The sequence below is a fragment of the Miniopterus natalensis genome, chromosome 2 (assembly GCF_054644295.1).
Source record: "Miniopterus natalensis isolate mMinNat1 chromosome 2, mMinNat1.hap1, whole genome shotgun sequence".
NCBI classification, from domain to species: Eukaryota; Metazoa; Chordata; class Mammalia; order Chiroptera; family Miniopteridae; genus Miniopterus; species Miniopterus natalensis.
In genome coordinates this window covers 141,704,873-141,724,853 of record NC_142082.1, presented here as the reverse complement: position 1 = coordinate 141,724,853, position 19,981 = coordinate 141,704,873, and the positions used below count along the sequence as shown (strand labels likewise).

The 19,981-nt window shown below is 41.9% G+C and overlaps 1 protein-coding gene across 1 annotated transcript; it reads left to right on the top strand.

Moving 5' to 3' along the window:
- The first annotated feature begins 6,898 nt into the window (after nucleotides 1-6,898).
- On the top strand, nucleotides 6,899-19,051 carry HIGD1C (HIG1 hypoxia inducible domain family member 1C). The gene is made up of 3 exons (XM_016201281.2): nucleotides 6,899-6,992; nucleotides 11,812-11,946; nucleotides 18,987-19,051. The coding sequence occupies exons 1-3, from the start codon at nucleotides 6,899-6,901 to the stop codon at nucleotides 19,049-19,051; spliced, it is 294 nt and encodes a 97-aa protein (XP_016056767.2).
- Nucleotides 19,052-19,981: the final 930 nt, after the last annotated feature.

Sequence of the window (19,981 nt, the reverse complement as noted above, 5' to 3'; positions counted from 1 at the left end):
ACCCGCCGCCTCCCGCAACCACATCAAAATTACAACTAAAATACAGAACCGCCGTCACTCAGAGCCTCCTGAGATCTGGCTGAAGCCCCACAACCAGGGACCTGAAGAAGCACCGAGACCGGGAGGAGGGGCGGAGACGCGGGAGGATCGGGACAGAATCGGAGATGCGCCAGGGGCCCACACCCGGTGCCGCGGTTGAAACCCAGAGGGACATCTCGGCGGTGGAGGTTTCCCGGAGGAGTGAGGGGTCCCAGCCCCAAAAAGGCCCCCAGCCAGGGCTCCAGGGCTGGGAAGAGCCGTCCCCACAACTCCGGGCTGTGAAACCAGCGGGGACTGTGGCTGAGGGTCGCGGAGGCTGCGGGAGCCCCAGCAGCTCCTCCTAAAGGGCCCGGCAGGGACTCACTCGGACGCTCCCTCTGAGCCCAGCGCCGGGCAGCAGCCTGAAAGGACCTGGGACACTTGGGGAGGAACTAACCTGCCTGAAGTCGGGGCGAGAGGTGGAGGGGCGGCTTCCTCCCAGGCAGATGAGCTGGCAGAGGCCATTGCTCCTTTGGCGAGTCCTCCCCGCACAGCCGGCAGGCAGGCGCCATGTTTGAATCCCCAGCACCTGACTCACACCTTCAGCCCCGCCCCCTGATTCCTAGAGGCCCCGCCCCTCCCCACCTGCAGCTCATCCAAGCTCATAGGGGCTTTTCTATGCAAGTGGCCTCTTGAGCCTTATGCTTAGGACTTTCCTGAAATCTCCCAAACAAGCAGCAGCAGGCCCCATACAGCTTGATAAGTGGCCCCAGGCCTGGCACTAGCGGCAGCCTGCATTGGTTCATAGCTTGGCCTCGCCTGGGCACCGCCAAGCCCAGCACAAGTAGCAGCCACCTACAGTTTGCTGTGTAGCTCATGCTGGGTGGCCCTGGGCAAGGCACTGGCAGAGGTTGACTTTGCACCTCCAGGGAGGCCTCAGAGACAGTGCACCTGGTGGTCAGACCCAACCACACTGGATTACAACCCTACCACATCCACGAGTGACACACTCAAGGGGCGCACTTGGTGAACACCAAAGCCCCACTGAAGTAAATCCTGCTCCCTTAGGAGGGGTGTCTCCAGCAAAGCAGCTCTTTGGCTGCAGCTGCAGCTGGTCCTCACAGCTGATTGGCATGGGGGTCACTTCCTCCCAGGGATGCCAACAGCGACCAAGGCTCAACTACAACAGGACAGTGCACACAGCCCACACAGGGGAGCACCTAGAAGGCCCAGCTCAGGTGACTGGGGAGGCTGAGCCACTGGACCCTACAGGACACCTACTACACAAAGCCACTCTACAAATTCCAGGAGACATAGCAGTTCTACCTAATACATAGAAACAAACACCTGGAAGCAGCCAAAATGCAGAGGCAAAGAAACATGTCACAAAGGAAAGAACAGAAGAAATCTCTAGAAGAGGAACTAAATGAAATGGATCCAAGCAAGCTAACAGATACAGAGTTCAGCATTTTGTTTATAAGGATGTTTAAGCATACTATAAGGGAAATAACTGAGAAAATCGATAACATAGTAAAATACCAATTTGAAATGAAGGCCACAGGAACTGAAATGAAGAATAATTTACAGGGAATCAACAGTAGAGTAGAGGATGCTGAGAATCAAATCAGCAATTTGGAACATGAGGAAACAAAAAACACCCAACCAGAAGAGCAAAAAGAAAAAAGAATCCAGAAATATGAAGAAAGCATAAGGAGCCTCTAGAACAACTTCAAGAGGCCCAACATTCATATTATTGAGTGCCAGAAGGAGAAGAAAGAAAGCAAGAAATGGAAAACCTATTTGAAAAAATAATTACAGAAAACTTCCCCTACCTGGGGAAAGAAATCGACTTACAAGTCCAGGAAGCACAGAGCATCCAAAACAAGAGGAACCCAAAGAGGCCCACAGCAAGACACATCATAATTAAAATGCCAAAGGTTAAAGACAAAGAGAGAATCTTAAAAGCAGCAAGAGAAAAGCCGTTAGTTATCTACAAGGGAGCCCCCATACGACTATCAGCTGATTTCTCAACAGAAACTTTGCAGGCCAGAAGGGAGTGGCAAGAAATATTCAAAGTGATGAAAAACATGGAACTACAACCAAGATTGCTCTACCCTGCAAAGCTATCATTTAGAACTGAAGGTGAGATAAAGAGCTTCACAGATAAGAAAAAGCTAAAGGAGTTCATCACCACCAGACAGGAAATGTAGAAGGGTCTTCTTTAAGAAGAAGCTAATAAACAAAAGAATCTGACGAACTAAATAGATCCAGATACATTGACGCATGCAACAGACGATCATATTTCAGAGGAAAGAGGGAAGGGGGGTGGAGGGTGGGGAGAGATTAACCAGAGAAGTTATATGCATATATGCATAACCCATGGACACAGTTAATAACAGGGTGAAGGCCTGGGGAGGGGGTGGGAGCGAAGTGGAGGGAGTCAATTAGGGGGGAAAAATGGGACACCTGTAATACTCTCAATAATAAAGATAAATTAGAAATAAAATAAAATAAAATAACAATAAAAGTATAGTACAATAAATACAGAAACCAGTAACATAGTTGTTTATCATAATCAAGCATTATGTACTGTACATAATTGTATGAGCTACACTGTAATATGACTGGCAACACAGTAGGTTTTTTGTTTTTTTTTACACCAGCATCGTCATAAGCATGTGAGTAATGCACTGCACTATGACCTTAGGACAGCTATGATGTCACCAGGTGACAGGAACTTTTCAGTTCCATTATAATCTTATGGGACCACTGTCACACATGTGGTCACTGGGCAAAATGTTATTCTGCGACACATGACTGTAAATAAACATACTGAAGATAATGGGAGTCAGGTCTCTCACAGTCAGAGAAAGGAATCACAAATATGAAAAGAAGATTAGACTGAAATTAGAGATATTACTATGAACTCATGGTTTTAATATAGATAGATATTTAGAAATAGAAATAAGAAATAATATAGACACAGATATAAATTTTAACTCTGCTGAGAGGGCCTACAAGTAATGATACTCCAGTAACAATGAACACCTCTAGTAACCACAATTTGGTTTCTAAATACCATTCTACACTAAAATGAACCAGGACTACTTGAAGAAATAGCTGGTTTCAGGACTGGGGGAGAAAAAGTACAAGTTCAGCCTACAACAGCATGTTATGTCAGGATATAAAGAAGTGTTCGAAGAATGATGAGGTCATGTCAACAGGACATAATAACCAGCTTGAAGGGACTCACACTAACCAAATCTGGTACAATGTGACCATCAAAATAAATAATTGTAATAATGGATAAGCTACTGAATAAAATAGAAATTCACAAGTCTGAACTGATATAAATAAATAGGACATATAATACCAACTGAAAAATACAAAAGAAATGATGGCTTAAAAAATTACCATTTGGCAAACATAATATTAATTGACTGAGGCAAGGATCATCATTGGATGCTCAAGTTAATGGGTAAAATCTGGTAAATAAGCAGACTTAATATTTGTATAATTTATATTTTAATATTTGTATAGTATTAAAATATCTCCTTACAAAAGACTTAGTAACTATAAAGGGAAAAATATTAACTTTACTAAAAATTTGCACACACCACCTTAATCCAAGTGACCAAAGCAGTGGTGTGCTAGAGCAGACTCACACCAACTCAACAGAGGCACATCCCTTCTCAATTTTGTGTTCAGTGATGACATAACCATGATGGGAGTATTTGCACCACAGAAATCCTCAAGTGTTACAAATCAAGGCTTTTTACCCCTGGAGAAGCAATTGTTAGTAATTTCTAAGCATAATACTGGATCAAAGTTATTACCACCAACCAAGCTGACTTCATGTGCTTCATGACATCACACACCAAGCACACAGCATCACTTTTGTGGTATTCTGCCCAAAATGTACAACCTCATTCTAATGATGAGAAAGCATCAGAAATCGCCTAAATTGAGACATTTTACAAAATAACTGGATGGAAAGAAGGAATCACATCTAGAGAAAAATGATAAAGCAAATCTGACTAATTGTTAACCAAGGAGAATCTGGGTGCCAGACATACAGTTCTTTGTACTGTGCTGGGAACTTTTCTGTAAATCTGAAATTTTTTAAAAATCAAAAGTTTTAAGGAAACACACCACAGCTTTTTTATCCGCTCATCTACTGATGGGCATTTGGGCTGTTTCCAGATCTTAGCTATTGTAAATTGCACTGCTATGAACATAGACGTGCATATATTCTTTCTGATCGGTGTTCTGGGATTCTTAGGATATATTCCCAGAAGTGGGATCACTGGGTCAAATGGCAGTTCCATTTTTAATTTTTTGAGGAAATTCCGTACTGTTTTCCATAGTGGCTGCACCAGTCTGCATTCCCACCAGCAGTAAACTAATGTTTCCTTTTCTCCACAACTTCGCCAGCACTTGTCGTTTGTTGATTTGTTGATGGTAGCCACTCTGACAGCTGTGAGGTGCTATCTCATTGTTGTTTTAATTTGCATATCTCTGAGGATTAGTGAATTTGAGCATTTTTTCATTTCATATGTCTCTTGGCCATCTGTATGTCCTCTTTGGAGAAATGTCTATTTCGGTCCTTTGCCAATGTTTTAATTGGATTGTTTGTCTTCCTTTTGTTAAGTTGTATGAGTTTCTTACATATTTTGGAATACTATACAGCTGTAAAAATGAAGAATCTCTTACCCTTTGCAACAGCATGGATGAAACTGGAGAGTATTATGCTAAGTGAAATATGCTAGTCAGAGAAAGACAAGTATCACATGATCTCATTCATATGTGGAATATAATGAACAAAATAAATTGATGAACAAAACAGATCCAGACACGCAGAAGCATGGACCAGACTGAGGAATCTCAGAAGGAAGGTGGTAGTGGGGGAGTGGGTGGGGAGAGATTAATCGAAGAACTTACATGCATATATGCATAACCCATGGATATAGACAATAGTGTGGGGCAGGCCTGGGAGGGGGTGGGTTGGGGATGGAGGTGATAAATGGGGCGGGGAGACACATCTGTAATACTTTCAACAATAAAGATACTTTTTTTTTTTTTAGGTTGTAAGAAAAAAACCGTGAATGCTACCTAGCCCTCTGCCCTCATCCTGCGGTCTTTGTGGCTGCAGTTGGAAGGAGGCGGTGAGCCAAGACTTCGAGGCCTCAAGGTGCCCAAAGGCCTCTAGTCACAACAGAAGCGAAGCAGCCGCCAGCAGCCACAGGACCCTGGAACCACATTAGCCTGACTCCCCGCGCAGGCGCTGGGGCAGGGCTGGGGGCTCCCTCAGCACCTTGCCGCCTGCCCTCAGCCAGGCCCGGGGCGCAGTAGCATCACATCCTTCAGCGCCGGGCGCCTGTGCAGTTCGAGGCCCTGCAGGCGCTGCAGGTGTGAGGGCCTTGCCGCCCAAGGAGTCTGGGCAAGCTCGCTGCACCGCAGCCCCTGCCCCTCGGGCAAGCGCGGATTCCTAAAGGCCCAGGATCTCAGCCCTCAGGTGGCGAACCCCACCCCTACCCGCAAAGCCAGTGCTGTAACCCTGCACCCACCTTCCTCTTCCTTTTTTTAAAATAGATCTGTATTGATTTCAGAGAGAGGAGGGAGAGAGAGAGATAGAAACATCAATGATGAGAGAGCCATTGATCAGCTGCCTCCTGCACGCTCCAGACTGCGGGTCCAGCCCACAACCCGGGCATGTGCCCTGACCAGGAATCAAACCCTGATCGCCTGGATCCTAGGTCGAGGCTCAACCGCTGAGGCACACCCGGCTGGGCCACTTTCCTCTTGATTTGGGGCCAGGGAGCCTGGTAACAGCAGTCACAGCCACAGAGGGAAGTGGGGAGCTCCCTTGTGAAGACAGAATTAAGTAATGGCATCTCCAAAAGCCTTCATGTTCCCTTGAAAGCCTAATGTTTGTGGTCCAGGTGCAGCTGTTTCCAGTGCGCCTGTGAAAACCTTGGCCAGTACCAGCCCGCCACGCCCCCTTGGGGGAGGGGTTTTATGGGCTTTCCATTATCTATCAATTAGCTGGAAATTAAGCGAAATGTGCCCCAGCCTTACAAAGCCTGTTCTGATCGGCTGCTCTCTGCTCAAGGAACATCGGGAGACAGACAGCAGGTGGTGAGGTTCGCCAAAGGTACTGTGCTTCTGCCACTTTCCTGGTTACATTTTCTGATGAAAGCTAATTCATAGGATGAAGCCATCGTATTAGAAAATTTGAGGTGAAAATAGTAAGTTGCACGCATAACAGACTGAGGTGCTGTGAAACCGTGTTGACAGGGATTATAGTTGCTCTTCCAAGTTTCCTCTTTCACCCTATATAGACAGGGAAGATTATTTCCATTGTCTAGCATAGCACCTGGCACATGGTAGGTGTTTGGTAAATACCAATGACTTTATAGTGCTCTGCACATTCTGCAGAGTTGGAGTGCTGGTCCTTCCAGCCCCTGTAAATCTGAATGTATTTTGTCTATGTTGGCACCGCTGTCATTCTTTAACATGATATTTTGTAAAAGAAAACTCTGTGTTCTTACTGTTTGTGGAAGAAATGCTGAGCTTCCCAATGATCTCAAATGCTGAGCAGTGAAGAGAGACTGAAAAACATTGTCTCACTCTGTATTCATGAAATCTGATTAAGATTATCTCTCTTCATATAGTTTTCTTTTACCTCCAAACAAAATGAAAGGACCCCATAATGAAATGGGTGAAGGAAAGACGACTGTTTATTTCAATTGAGCAGACAGGCACGTCAAAGAAATGAAGATGGAACATGTAATCAGAAGTATATTGGGAGAAGGAAAATGGATTCTCTTTAATGATTCACAACAGCCTCATTTATCCCCCACTGTTCCTAGAGAGAAACATGTCTTCAGATAACCGGTGGTCAGCAGGTGAAGATGAAGGCCAGTTATCCCGACTGATCAGGAAATCTAGAGACTCCCCCTTTGTGCCTGTGGGTAAGTACAAGCCGTGACTGGATGCTGGAAAACTTTGTAATAGGACGACAATGCTTTGCCCAGTCTCCTTGAGGACTGAAATGTTTTATGTAATTGAATTTTTTCAAATAATTGAACCTAACCCCTTTTAAGCATGAGTTAAACTTTCAGTACAGTTTCTACCATATGGTAAATCCCCAATAACTGTTAGCAATTATTATTATGGAGCATCAAATTTTATTCTATTTAATCCATCTCCATTAGAGGTCTAACTAAAATTATTAGTTCTCAGCCAGTCTAAGTGGAATTGTTTAATGCACTTGAACTTTTCTGTGATGACTCAGGATCATTAGCCGCAGCCTGAATGTCTGTTGGGACTATGGAGATGGATATGTCTCCTTGTCTTCTAAGTAACTCCAACCTTTAAGTCCTTGGGTCTGATATTTACATTTTTCTGTTTCTTCCATATTGTTGGATGCCCACAAAAACGTCTGCTTCTGATGTTCTCTGGTGCTAGAAGCTAGATATCCAAGTTTAAAAGAACTATGAGTCAGTTCAGACTCAAAAAGCTCTGAATGAAAGCCTGGGCCTACCTGTACCCCTGGGCGCATGAACTTTGTGGTGCTCACGCCCAGTGGCCCTTTTTCCTGCTTCCTGATCTGTTGCTGATGTTGAGGTTGACGGTTAAGTAATCTCTAGATTAAAGGAGTGGTATTATAATTAGACCAGGAGTCTTAGCCTCTTTATCCTTTCTCAGCACATATTTAGTGTAACTTTTTCAACAAATACTAGATGTATGTGGCCTTTTAAAAAACCCCACAAAATCTAAGCTTCCCCTTTTTTCTTTTTTGGATGCTTCGGCTGCCCTAAGCATTATTACTATATAATGCAGCCATGCCTCTTTCCTTATGTTAATTTTGTCTGGAAACTGTTAAAATAACCTATTTAAATCAGGCTTCCATAAGTTTGTGATTAATTCCATAAAACCTTCTAAACAGGCATAAGCCATATGTGTCGTCATGTAAATCTGGCAACTTCATGTGTCATTATTCACCTATCAACAAGACTCAAAATTTTACTTTATAGTAATATTGTTTTTAGAAGTTTCACTTAATTTGGTTAACACTTGTAATAGCACCCACAACAAACTGAAGCAAATAATGTTACAGTGATTTATTCACCTTCCGTAGCATTTGTAACTAGGAAAACAAGAACTCGATGCCACTTGCACAGATCACTGTAATGAACAGAGATTAATCACTGTGCCTGCGGTAAATTATTTTTCCAGAGACATTTAGGGTGATTAAAGTAGAAAGATTAAAGTGTTTCCAGCTAAATTCAATTATAGACAAACGACAGAGACACTGTATGGAAAACAGTAAAGGTTCTGACTTTAATCTCTAGAAGCAGCAAAACCAATTTAAGTAAGAACAGAACCTTGATTTGATAAGGGAAGAGAGCCAAGTTTTTGCTAGAAAAATGATAAAACTTGGGCATATATTATTGAATATTCTATTTAGCCATTGTTACTTTAACAATATGTATTTCCTGCTATAGGATGGAGTGTCCAGTGCAGATAATTTACAAGATATTTTTTCTCTGTTATCTTCAACAACTTCCATCTTTATCATCTATATTGTTTAGAAGTGTCCTAGGATCACTGTTAAGACCTGTACATACATTGTATGTATTTAAAGTCTGTGTTTATAGATTGTTTTTGCTTCTTTTACTTAACATTTCACATGTACATTTGTGTGTATTAGTACTTCCTATACTTACAATTTTTTTATAGCTACGGTAGATTTTCCTGTTTGTTTGGGCCATTTGGGTTAATTTTTCTTCATACATAGTGTAGCCATAAACATCTCTGTAGCCATAAACAACTTCTTGAATTTTCTTTTGCTTATTTCCTTGGAGTATGTTCCCAAAGTAGGACTCCCAGGGCAGGAAGCATGTTCAGTTTAATATCACTTACTATATATTTCCAGAGTTCTTTCCAGAAAGATTTAGCTAAACTTACAGAGCTTTCAGCATTGTACCTGTCTCTCAATGTGCCTACCATCATCATTTTATTGTTATTTGAGGGGTTTTTGCTGTGTTTTTTTTGTGCTGGTTTGACATTTTTATTTCAGTTTCATTTATTGCAAATAAACCTATAAAATATACATGTTTTTATTTACTCTGATTCTTATTTCCACTTGTTAAGTGGGTCCTAAAAGAATAAATATTACCTTGCTCACCTACAGAGACACACATGTGCCAACACAGTTAATCAAAACTTGCTATCCTACATAAATATCAATTGCATATCTATGTACTAACAACAAACACATGGAAATCGAATTAAAAACAGAATATCCTTCCTCAAAGTAGAAGAAATTACTTTTTAAAAACAATTTATCTTTACTGTTGAAAGTATTACCGATGTCCCTTTTTTCCCCCCACTGATCCCCTCCACCCCAAATCCAAGGCCCCCCAGGCCTTCCCCATACTATTGTCTGTGTCCATGGGTTTACAAATATTCATATAAGTTCTTTGATTAATCTCTCTCCACCCACTGCCCCCACCACCGTCCCTCTGAGATTCGTCAGTCTGTTCCATGCTGAAGAAGTGACTTTAAAGAACCTAATTTGTGAATTTGCCAATTTTTTATTTAAATGGTATTGGGAGTAATTTTGTGAAATAAAGGCCACTTGGGACTATTTGAGCAATGTCCAAACCCGCCCCCCCAAAAAAAAACCCCACCCATAATGCCACTTACAATCACTCCAAATAAAATTGATTAGATATCAGCTTAAGAAAACTTGTACAGCCCAGCTGGGAGTGGCTCAGCGGTTGAGCATCGACCCAGGATCCAGGCGATCAGGGTTTGATTCCCAGTCAGGGCACATGCCCGGGTTGCGGGCTCGATCCCCAGTCAGGGGCGTGCAGGAGGCAGCCGATCAATGACTCTCTCATCATTGATGTTTCTGTCTGTCTCTCCCCGTCTCCTTTCCTCTCTATGAAATCAATAAAGATATATTAAAAACAAAAACAAACTTGTACAGAATCTGTATGCTTAAAATTAAAAAATGCTAATGAAAGAAATTAAAGAAGACCTGAATAAATGTAAAGACTATTGTGTTCATGGGTTGGAAGACTCAATATAAAGATGTCAATTCTCTCTAAACTGAGCTACAGGTTTAGTTCAATTCCTTTCAAAATCCCAGCAAGGTTTTTTGTAGACACAGAAAAACTTATTCTAAAATTTATATGGAAAGGCACAAGTCCTAGAATGGTTAAAATATTAAGGCTTATTGTATAGCTATAGAAATCAAGACGGTGTGGTATAGATGGAGGGATAAACGCATAGATCAATAGGATAAAGGAGAGAACCCAAAATATAGGCCAACTTATATTATGCAATTTTCCTTTATTCTTATGTCAAAATACAGCCTCTGTCCTTGTCACTTTAATTCTACCTTACTCTTTTCTTTTTTTAAAAAAATATACCTTTATTGATTTCAGAGAGAGGAAGGGAGAGAGTGAGAGAGAAACATCAGAGATGAGTCACTGATGGGCTGCCTCCTGCACACCCCCTACTGGGGATCAAGCCCAAAACCCCAGCATGTGCTTTGGGAATCAAACTGCAATCTCCTGGATCATAGGCTGATGCTCAACCATTGAGCCATACTTGGCCAGGCTCTTTTTTTAATATCCTCACCCAAGGATATTTTTTCCGTTGATTTTTAGAGAAAGTGGGAGGGAGAGGGAGAGAGAGAGAGAGAGAAACATGAATGTGAGAGAAATATGGATGTGAGAGAGACATATCAGTTGATTGCCTCCTGCATGCACCAAACTGAGGCAAGGATCAAACCTGCAACCCAAGTACATGCCCTTGACCAGGAATTGAACCCAAGACCCTTTGGTGCGAGGGCTGATGCTCTACCCACTGAGCCACACTGGCCAGGGCTGCTTTAGTCTCTTTTAGATGCCATAAATCTGCTATTCTATTTTCTTCTAGTTTTTGTTGTTATTTTTGTTTTGTTTTTACATTTAATTCTAACCCATCCAGAATTTTTCTGTAGGGTCTGGTGTGAGATAGAAATCCAAGCTAGTTCTCTATACCAATAAGTTGTGCTCATAACATTTATTAAATAATTATTCCCTTATCTGTTATTTGGTTATTTTGATTTGTCACGGATTAAGTTATCACAGTGCTTTAAATTTCTTTCCAGGACCTTTCCTATTCAGCTGATCAGTTTTCTGTTTTAGAGCCAAGTACATAGGCTCTTGGTTGCCCAGCAGAATTTTCACCTTTAACATTTATAGGGAATACAGAAATATTTGTATGGGTTTCTGGAGCTTTCTAGAATCACAGTTCTCCCTGGAATCACGTCCTTCCCATGCATCCCTCATTAGTACTTAATGTCTCATTTTTACAGAAGATCCAAGTTTTGATCACTTTGCTTGATTTACTCCTTACCTGATAACAAGTAGAAGGAATAAGCCACTCAGAAGCCTGGGCTGTTCAGTAAGTTCACTCACCACTGAAGTGACCTGCCCGAATAAAAGCCTTGCGGCACAACTCAAAACCATGCCTCAGAAAAATTAGAAGTTACTAAGCCAATTACTACTGTATGGTTCAGGTTTTTCTGGGAAAGGCTAAACTGCAAATATTGAATCCATGAAAGTTATGGGGAATGTTTAAAATCTGGTGAATGAAACCCAGCATGACTCCTTTGGTGTCTTGCCTGCTCGTCTTCTAAGTACTAATCCTGTGACAGTCCTTCATTCACTCTCTAAGCTTGTGGCAATTCCAGCCTGCTGTTTATATAATCCCTCCTTTTTTCACTCACAGGGATAGTGGGCTTTATGACTGTGGTGTCCTATGGTCTTTACAAGTTAAAGTACAGAAGAGATCAGAAGATGTCCATTCATCTTATTCACATGAGAGTTGCTGCCCAAGGATTTGTTGTAGGAGCCGTGACTCTAGGTAACCTGCTTAATTTGTACCTTGTGTTCAGCTGTCTTTGAGAGTATTTTTATTTATTTTATTCATTCATATTAGAAGATGACTGTTGGGTGATGATATAATGGTGGAGGACTGGTAAGAAAAACAGTGTTCTTCACTTGGTTGAGGTTGCTGCCCTGTTATAGGTTGAATTTCTTAAAATTTTAAGCATCTAGAAAACCCACAGTAGGCAGAAGGTACAGACTTCCAGTTATGAAATAAATAAGACATGGAATGGAATGAACAGCATGGCAGCGATAGTTAATAATACTGTGCTGCATATTTGATAGCTGCTAAGGGTAGATCTTAAAAGTTCTCATCACAAGGGGAAAAAGTCTGTAACTATGTATGATGACAGATGTTAACTAGACTTATTGTGGTGATTTCACAGTATATACAAATATCGAATCATTCTGTTGTACACCTGAAATTAATATGATGTTGTATGGCAATTCTGCATCAACTGTTTTAAAACCCAGTGGAGAACTAGGTTATGGGTTCTGTTATCCTCCACGAAAGGGGCAGTGAATAGCTCGTACCCTGTCCAACAGCTGAAAGCAGTATACATCCCAGCCTTTATTGCTCAGTGAAGGGCACCCGTCACTGTTCCCAGCCTGTTTGAACAGCAGATATAATTACTAAGGTAGTTTAACTGGGAAGAAAACATTTTTAGAGTCCACAAGTCTCAATATCCTTGTTCTCCTTTCATCCCAAGTCTGAGCAATAGGAAATCTTTTTTTTTTAAGAAGACTGACTTTTTTTTTTTTTAATATATCTTTATTGATTTCAGAGAGAGGAAGAGAGAGGGAGAGAGAGAGAGAAACATCAATGATGAGAGAGTCATTGATCAGCTGCCTACTGCACACCCTGACTGGGGATGGAGCCCACAACCCGGGCATGTGCCCTGACTGGGGATCGAACCGCAATCTCCTGGATCCTAGGTTGATACTCAACTGCTGAACCACGCCTGACTGGGCAGGAAATCTTTTTTTATTAGTCTATAAATTAAGCAACACTCATACAATCAAATCCAGAGAACAGGAGTAAAATTATCTGGTTAATTCAGGTTATATCAACAGCTAAGTCATGTAGTTCTAACAAGAAGTCCACTCTGGGACCTAAATTATCTAACTTTTTTGGTCTGTATTAACGAGAACAAGTCACAGTGTTCTTAGCCCCCTTCCACACGGTATACAGTAGACTCAGCTAAGAGTAAGTCTAGGACTATGGAGATGGGTGTGGGGCTTGCACACAGGGAGATAAATGCTAATTATCTTATTACTATGAGCTGTGATATGGAAGTCTTGAACAAAATACAAAAAGAAACTTTCTAAAGTTAGAGTCCTCGTTTTTGTCATTCAGCAAATAGTGCTGAGCAAGGCACTGAACTGGTCTAAAGATATAGAGGTAAGACTCAGTCCCTCCCCTCAAGTAGTTTAGTCTCCTTAGGGAAAGAGACCAAGAACAGAAGAAAATACAAAGTCATACGTCTATGGCAGAGATAACACAGGTACTATGGAAGCACAGGCACAAAGGAGGGGCACTGAACTGGCGCTGAGAGTCCAGGAGGCTTCTCTAAGGATGTAAACTGTACTGTGAGCTGAGAATGTGGAGGAATTAACTAGGCAGAGAAGGAGATGAGGATTCTAGGCAGAGGAAAAGCAAAGGCATGGGAACGTGGCATGTTAGTGGAACTGTAGAGATCCCTATGTAGATGAATCAGTGTTTGATGAGAGAAGCAGAACTAGTAGTAATATAGAAGAGACTTATTACAGGTATTTGGACTTCTATAACTATGAAGCTCTTGCTTAGGAATCAGACGCTGGGGTCTGAAGTGGGCAAGGCAAGCAGTTAGGAAGAAAAGAGAGCGATAACTGGCAGAAGCAAGAAAAATCTGGAACCTGCAAGGATGAGCTGGAACACACAGGATTGGCTGTGTTATGCCAAGTGCTGAGGTCCCAGAAAACCTCAGCCTATTTGTTCATGGATCCCAAAGAAATAACCCCGAGGACTGGCTATGAAAGACAGCTGGTGCAGCCAGCCGGTGCTGTTGTTTCGCCGCCACCCAGACTTTCCCAGCACAAGGTTTTAAAGAGTACAGAAAACAGAGGAAAAAACAGGGCATGCAGGGTGAGGGGGACGTGCATGAGATCAAAACACTAGCTGTTTTCGTGACTGAGGAGCTGGCGAGGCTCCCAAGGTCTCACAGTCTGCTTACTGATGACCTTCATCGTCTTCCCACAGGGTGGGAGGGGGAGTTGGAGCATGGGAAGGGGCCCATGTTCCCATTTACCATACAGACTGGAACCCTTGTGGATTTCTTACCATCTCTAAAACCTCCAAAGTCGATGATGGGAGCAACACAGAAAAAGCTGCTGCCCTGTATTCTGGAACTAAAACATGGGCCTGGCCAAGGAGTTAGAGAAGGTGGAGGAGAAATTCAGCAGGAGCCACAGCAGCTGCATTCCTGATTGCGACGCCAGGCCCACAGGATGGACATGCTGCAGCAGTGCCTCCCGAGCAGAAAGGATCTGGCTGCTGCTCCACTCTGCCTTCTAAATCTCCTATAAAATGTCTCTTGGGCAATAACTCAGGGAACAAAAGGAATTCTTTTTTGGAAGTCATAAAGCTTTCAGGTTCCTCACAGGACCTAGAGCTAGGAATTAAAAGCCCTGAGCCCACCATTTAGTTTTCCCAAGTTCTCTGGCACACTTAGAAGTAACCAACCTTATATTCCTATTTCCACTAAATGTCCCATGGAAGTAAATACTTGATCACCAAAACCTTGTTTTCTATAGGCACCTGATTAAGGGTATCTACAGGTGATAATTTTACAAAACGTTTTGTTACTGCATGCTAGCATCCTCTTTACCACTGGAAAAAATAGCCATTAATACCTTTAAGTCTACTCAGACCAGAGAACCAATTCCAGATAACTGGGAACCAACACAAAGAACTTATCCTCATGGTTATGCCCCTCTGGAAGCTTCCAATACCAAACTCTATAACCATCAGGGTTCAATCAGAGAAGGAAAACTACTAGAGATGAAATATAAAACAGGAATTTATTATAGAGATATGATCTTAAGCAATTTTGGGAGCTGGTTAAATAGTCCCTGTTGGGTTTGTTGCTTATGTTTCTAATGCTGGGGCCTGAAATTAGCAAGGCAGCAGTTGGGAAGGAAAAAGAAACCAGAATCTGTAAGGACGAACTGGAACCCACCATGACAGACGGGAACTTGAGTCAGTCTCTTACTGACTCCAACTCTGACCGTGGTGTGACCTGTAGGAGAAACAGCACCTGTGGATGGAGCTCATCCACACCTGGCCTAGGAGCCGGCGCAGCTGAGGAGACCCAGATGGAGCGGAAGGAGCTGTGGGCCTGCTGCCCAACAACAGTGAGGTGAGCCCGCGGGTAAACAACATGCACAGGCTGTCACTGCACCTGGTGCCCTGCACCAAGCCTTCCAAGTGTAAAAAGGACACGGCAGCTGCTGCTTCAAAGTTCACCTCCGCGTCTCAAGCAAAAGATCTCATTCTGGAAAACATAGCCAAAGCTTAGTTAAATCTATATAAAACAAATCCCCAATAGATTTTTATGGTTGTGAGATGAAGAGTAATTTGATGAAGTGAGCCAGTGAAGGGTTTAAATGGGGGAGTAGCATGGACAGAATGGCAGTTTAGAAGATGCCTGCTTTATAAAAAGATCAGACACAGGAATACGAAACTGTCTGTTCAGGGATACTAACAGACAGTCACACTATAAAGACAAGGAAGGAAACTATTATCATAAAACAGTGGCTACCTATGGAGAAGAGGGGCATATGGTCAGAAAGGGAAACCTGGGAGGTTTCTAGGATGCCTCCAATATTCTATTTCTTCACCCATAATTATAGGTGTTCACTCTACAACTACTTGTTAATCTGGTCACTTGTTTCATGTACTACTATTTTCCATGCTGATTATATGTCACCATGAAAAAAAAAAGTTAAGAGGAAAAAGAAAATTAGAGATTTGAAATGGAGGGGAGAAAGTAAAGACAGAAGTTAGATGACGACTTAGATCTGAATTAAGGCAGTGCAGTGGAAATAGAGAAGAAGAGATGAATTCTAGAAATACTGAGGACTCGGCAACTAAGTGTATGGAAAAAGAAAGGAAGGAGGAATTTAGGATGATTCCCAGGTTTCTGGTTTGAGCAACCAGAAGTAAGGGTTGCTTTTCACTCACATAAAAAACAAAGAAGAAGAACTAAGTTTGGTGGGAGAATGAGTGCATAATGATAGCTAACACTTAATGAGTGCTTATGATGTGCAAGTCACTCTGCTTTATGTATTATCTCATTTAATCTTAACAAATGCCTACTTTGACACCAGTGGGTTTACTGATGCTCACCACCTGGAGTTCATATCAGATGCCATAGGTTTAAGGACATAGTTCCTAAAAAGACTGCCCTTACTTCAGACACCAGCCTTTGGGGGTCCCCAGGCCATCTGCACTTCTGGTAAACTGGCTACAAATTCAGGGGTTCCCAAGACTCCCTCAGGTTTATTTTCCTAGAACACCTTACAGAACTCAGGAAAGCAGTGTACTTACAATTACACTTTTACTATAAAGTACAAATCTCTACCAGCCAAATAGGGTAAGGTCTGGGAGGACTGCAAGCTCAAAACTTCTGTGGAATCGGCATGTCACCCTCCCAGAGTACCAAGGTGTTTACCAATCAAGAAACCCCACTGAACTTCAGTGTGCAGAGCTTTTATTGGGGCTTCATATGTAGGCATGGCGGATAATCACTGGCCACATGACTGAATTCAACCTCCAGTCCTACTCCCTTCCCTGGAGGTCTCAGAACCCTCTGGTCACATGGTCGGTCTTTCTGGCTCACTAGCCACATCTGGAAACTATCTAGGAGCCCACCAGGAGTCACCTCATTAGCATAAGTTCAGGATCCAAGGGGCTCATAAATAACAAAGACACTCCCGTTACTTGGGAAATTCCAAGCATTTGAGATCTGTACCAGGAACTCTGAACAAAACCCAAAGTCTTTATTAAACAACAATGCCCTGTGAGGTAGGTACTGTTATTATTCCATTTTACAGATAAGAAAACTGAGGCTTACAGGGGATGTTACCTGTTCACAATCACATGGGCAATCTACTCCAGAGCCTGAGCTCTTAATTTTATATTATACTGACTAAGATGCCTGCGGCAGATGTTTCCAAATTGCAGTACTCATACCCTAGCAGATGTATAAGGAGATCCATGGGGATTTGGGAAGAAAATATTATCTTAAAAAGCTTTATTAATATATAGACTGACCATAGGACATTTATACTGTTTTTTAAGAAATACCATCTTGAGGGGCGCGCTCAACATTTACTTATGCACAATTTAAAAGTCTGGAGACCACCTTCCTATGGGATACAGAAATATCACATATGCTACATTTAATATATATGGGTCTCAGAAGAGAGACCTAACTTAAGAGATCTTTCTTAGCAGTGAAGCAAAAGGTGTGAAAAGAGTTTAGATCAGAACTCCAGGGAACACCATTTGAGAGGTGGGCAACAGGTAAGAATTCCGTGTCTGGAAAGCATCGGGAACAAACGGAGAGAATGCCATTTGATGATGCAGGCAGAGGTTGGAGTGCAGCAGCAACAGGCCAAGGAGCGCCAAGGAGCACGGCAGCTGCCCGAAGCCAGGAGAGGCGTGGAGCATTCTCCCCGTGTCCTCCAGAAAGTACCAAGCCTGCTGATTTCAGACTTCTAGGCTCCAGAACCGGGAGGCGATGCATTCCTGTTTTAAGCCAGAAGAGGAAGAGAGGAGAAGGAAGCAGATCCACCAGCAGCAGCAGCAGCACAGGGAAATGAGTCCTGTCATTCGCTCTGAATCTGACAATGTTATTTCCATCGATACCACAATGATCAAGTTAAAAATTTTTGTCCTGAATTTCATGCATCTATGATAGTTATCACACTTTCTTTAGGAAACTGTGCAGACATCTGCCTCACTTTGCTGTCATGTTGCGATAACAACAACGAACTTACTGACCCTTTAACCTCTGAGTACTCTTTGGAGATATTAACAAGCAGTGTCTGAAAGAAAGCGGGAGAACCTGAAGTAAAGGGTTTAGTTTAGACAACCTACTAGATAACTGATATGGACAGGACGGGATGAGTTATAGTTTAAACCTGTGACTTCTTAACTTGCTTTGGGTATAAACATTTGCTACACCCCTGGAATTCACTGAAGCAGCTCCTTTGCTCCTCACCCTGTTCCTACTTCGGCCTTTCTGCATGGCCCTAGGACCTTATCTTGTGGCACATACACACCTATCTCATCTGCCTCAACTCAGAGCTGCTTCACCCATTAGCCTGTCAATCCCTAGAAGCAGAGATTAGATCTATATACCCTTGTTTACCTCGGGATTCTGAGCACAGGCAGACACCAAAGAGATACTGGTTAAGTTGAGATGCCTATTATTTTTAGTCTTAATACCCACCCAAATATTTCCACTCTCCTAACTTTTTCACCAATATTTTAAAATTCAAACTTTAGGATGGCATTAAACTTCATAAATTCATATTTATACTAATCTTAAATGGCTCGTTTGTTTTTTCTTTTCTGGAGCCACTTGTATAATCCAAGCCAAAAATTAGTGAGATGAAAGGTGTTTGTTTTTAAATTATGGGCTAGTGCCTGGCCGGGTGTGGCTCAGCAGTTGAGCGTCGACCTAGGATCCAGGCGATCAGGGTTCGATTCCCAGTCAGGGCACATGCCCAGGTTGCGGGCTCAATCCCCAGTCAGGGGCGTGCAGGAGGCAGCCGATCAATGACTCTCATCATTGATGTTTCCATCTCTCTGTCCCCCTCTCCTTTCTTCTCTCTGAAATCAATAAAGATATATTTAAAATCAATCAATAAATAATAAATTGTGGGCTAGTTTTGAAAAAATGCAACTGGAAGAACTTCAGTGTTTGTTTACAATGGATGCTCTACTGATATACATCTTTTTGTTTCTAGGTGTTCTCTATTCTATGTATAAGGATTACATTAGACCTCGATTCTTCAATGTGTCCAAAAAATGAAGCTAAATAGAAAAAAGACAAGAAGGCATCTGAAAACTATTATGAAGAATGAATTTTCAATATATAGCAAATTATACTGCAGAAGTATTAGATAGAATTTTCATAGCCTGGGGTAGTAAGTCTCACTTGTTTAAGAAGTTAATTTCCAAAGCAATAATCATAGTCAACTCAAAAATATCCTTGTTGATATCTTTCAGAACCTCAGGCATGGTTTTCTGACTTTAAAATTTTTATTTTGTAGTGACAGAAAATAATCTATATTATGACAAACCAATCTTAAAATTAGGAGTTAGCTATACTTAGAGGCTACAGAAATTTTTTTTATACCCATATTAAATGTGACAATCTATTCATTGCTTATTTCTCCCCAAATAAGGTAAGGTAATTAATGGTTTCATAAACTCGGTTTTAAAATGGGTGGCAATTACACCAGAGGAGAATGGGCATGCTATTTAAACTTGGTTCACCACTGTGGACCTCACTCTTATTTATATAGAAACTTGACTCTTCTACCACAAACATAAATGTTTAACATTTAAATATCTGTGTGTTCATTTTTATGTTTCTTAAAAGCATTTCTAGGAGTACAAAGGTAAAATGCTAAGAAAAAATAATCCTTTTTCCCCCAGATAGCAGTATTGTGGGGGTAAAATGATTTAGTCCAGACATGCTATTGCTAATCTCATATGACACCGTAGAAAACACAAGAAACCAAAGTACACATTAAGTATTAAGTATGCCTCTGGCCTCAAACTCCCCTGTAACTACACTAGGGTTCTAAAAAAATTTACTAGACATTGTTGCAGTCATAGCTGCTCTGACTCAGATGTACTCCCTAAGACTCCAAGCCTGGAAAAGAATCCCCCCCCCAAAAAAGATTCACTGAAATAAATCCAGAATATACTGTAAAACAATCTGTGGTGGTGGTTT

What these genes read in the sequence shown, in the direction of transcription:
- HIGD1C (XM_016201281.2), top strand. Translation starts at nt 6,899, where the DNA reads ATGTCTTCAGATAACCGGTGGTCAGCAGGTGAAGATGAAGGCCAGTTA. An exon ending in CTCCCCCTTTGTGCCTGTGG is followed by an intron (nt 6,993 to 11,811) that starts GTAAGTACAAGC and finishes TTTCACTCACAG; the next exon opens with GGATAGTGGGCTTTATGACT. An exon ending in TGTAGGAGCCGTGACTCTAG is followed by an intron (nt 11,947 to 18,986) that starts GTAACCTGCTTA and finishes TTTTGTTTCTAG; the next exon opens with GTGTTCTCTATTCTATGTAT.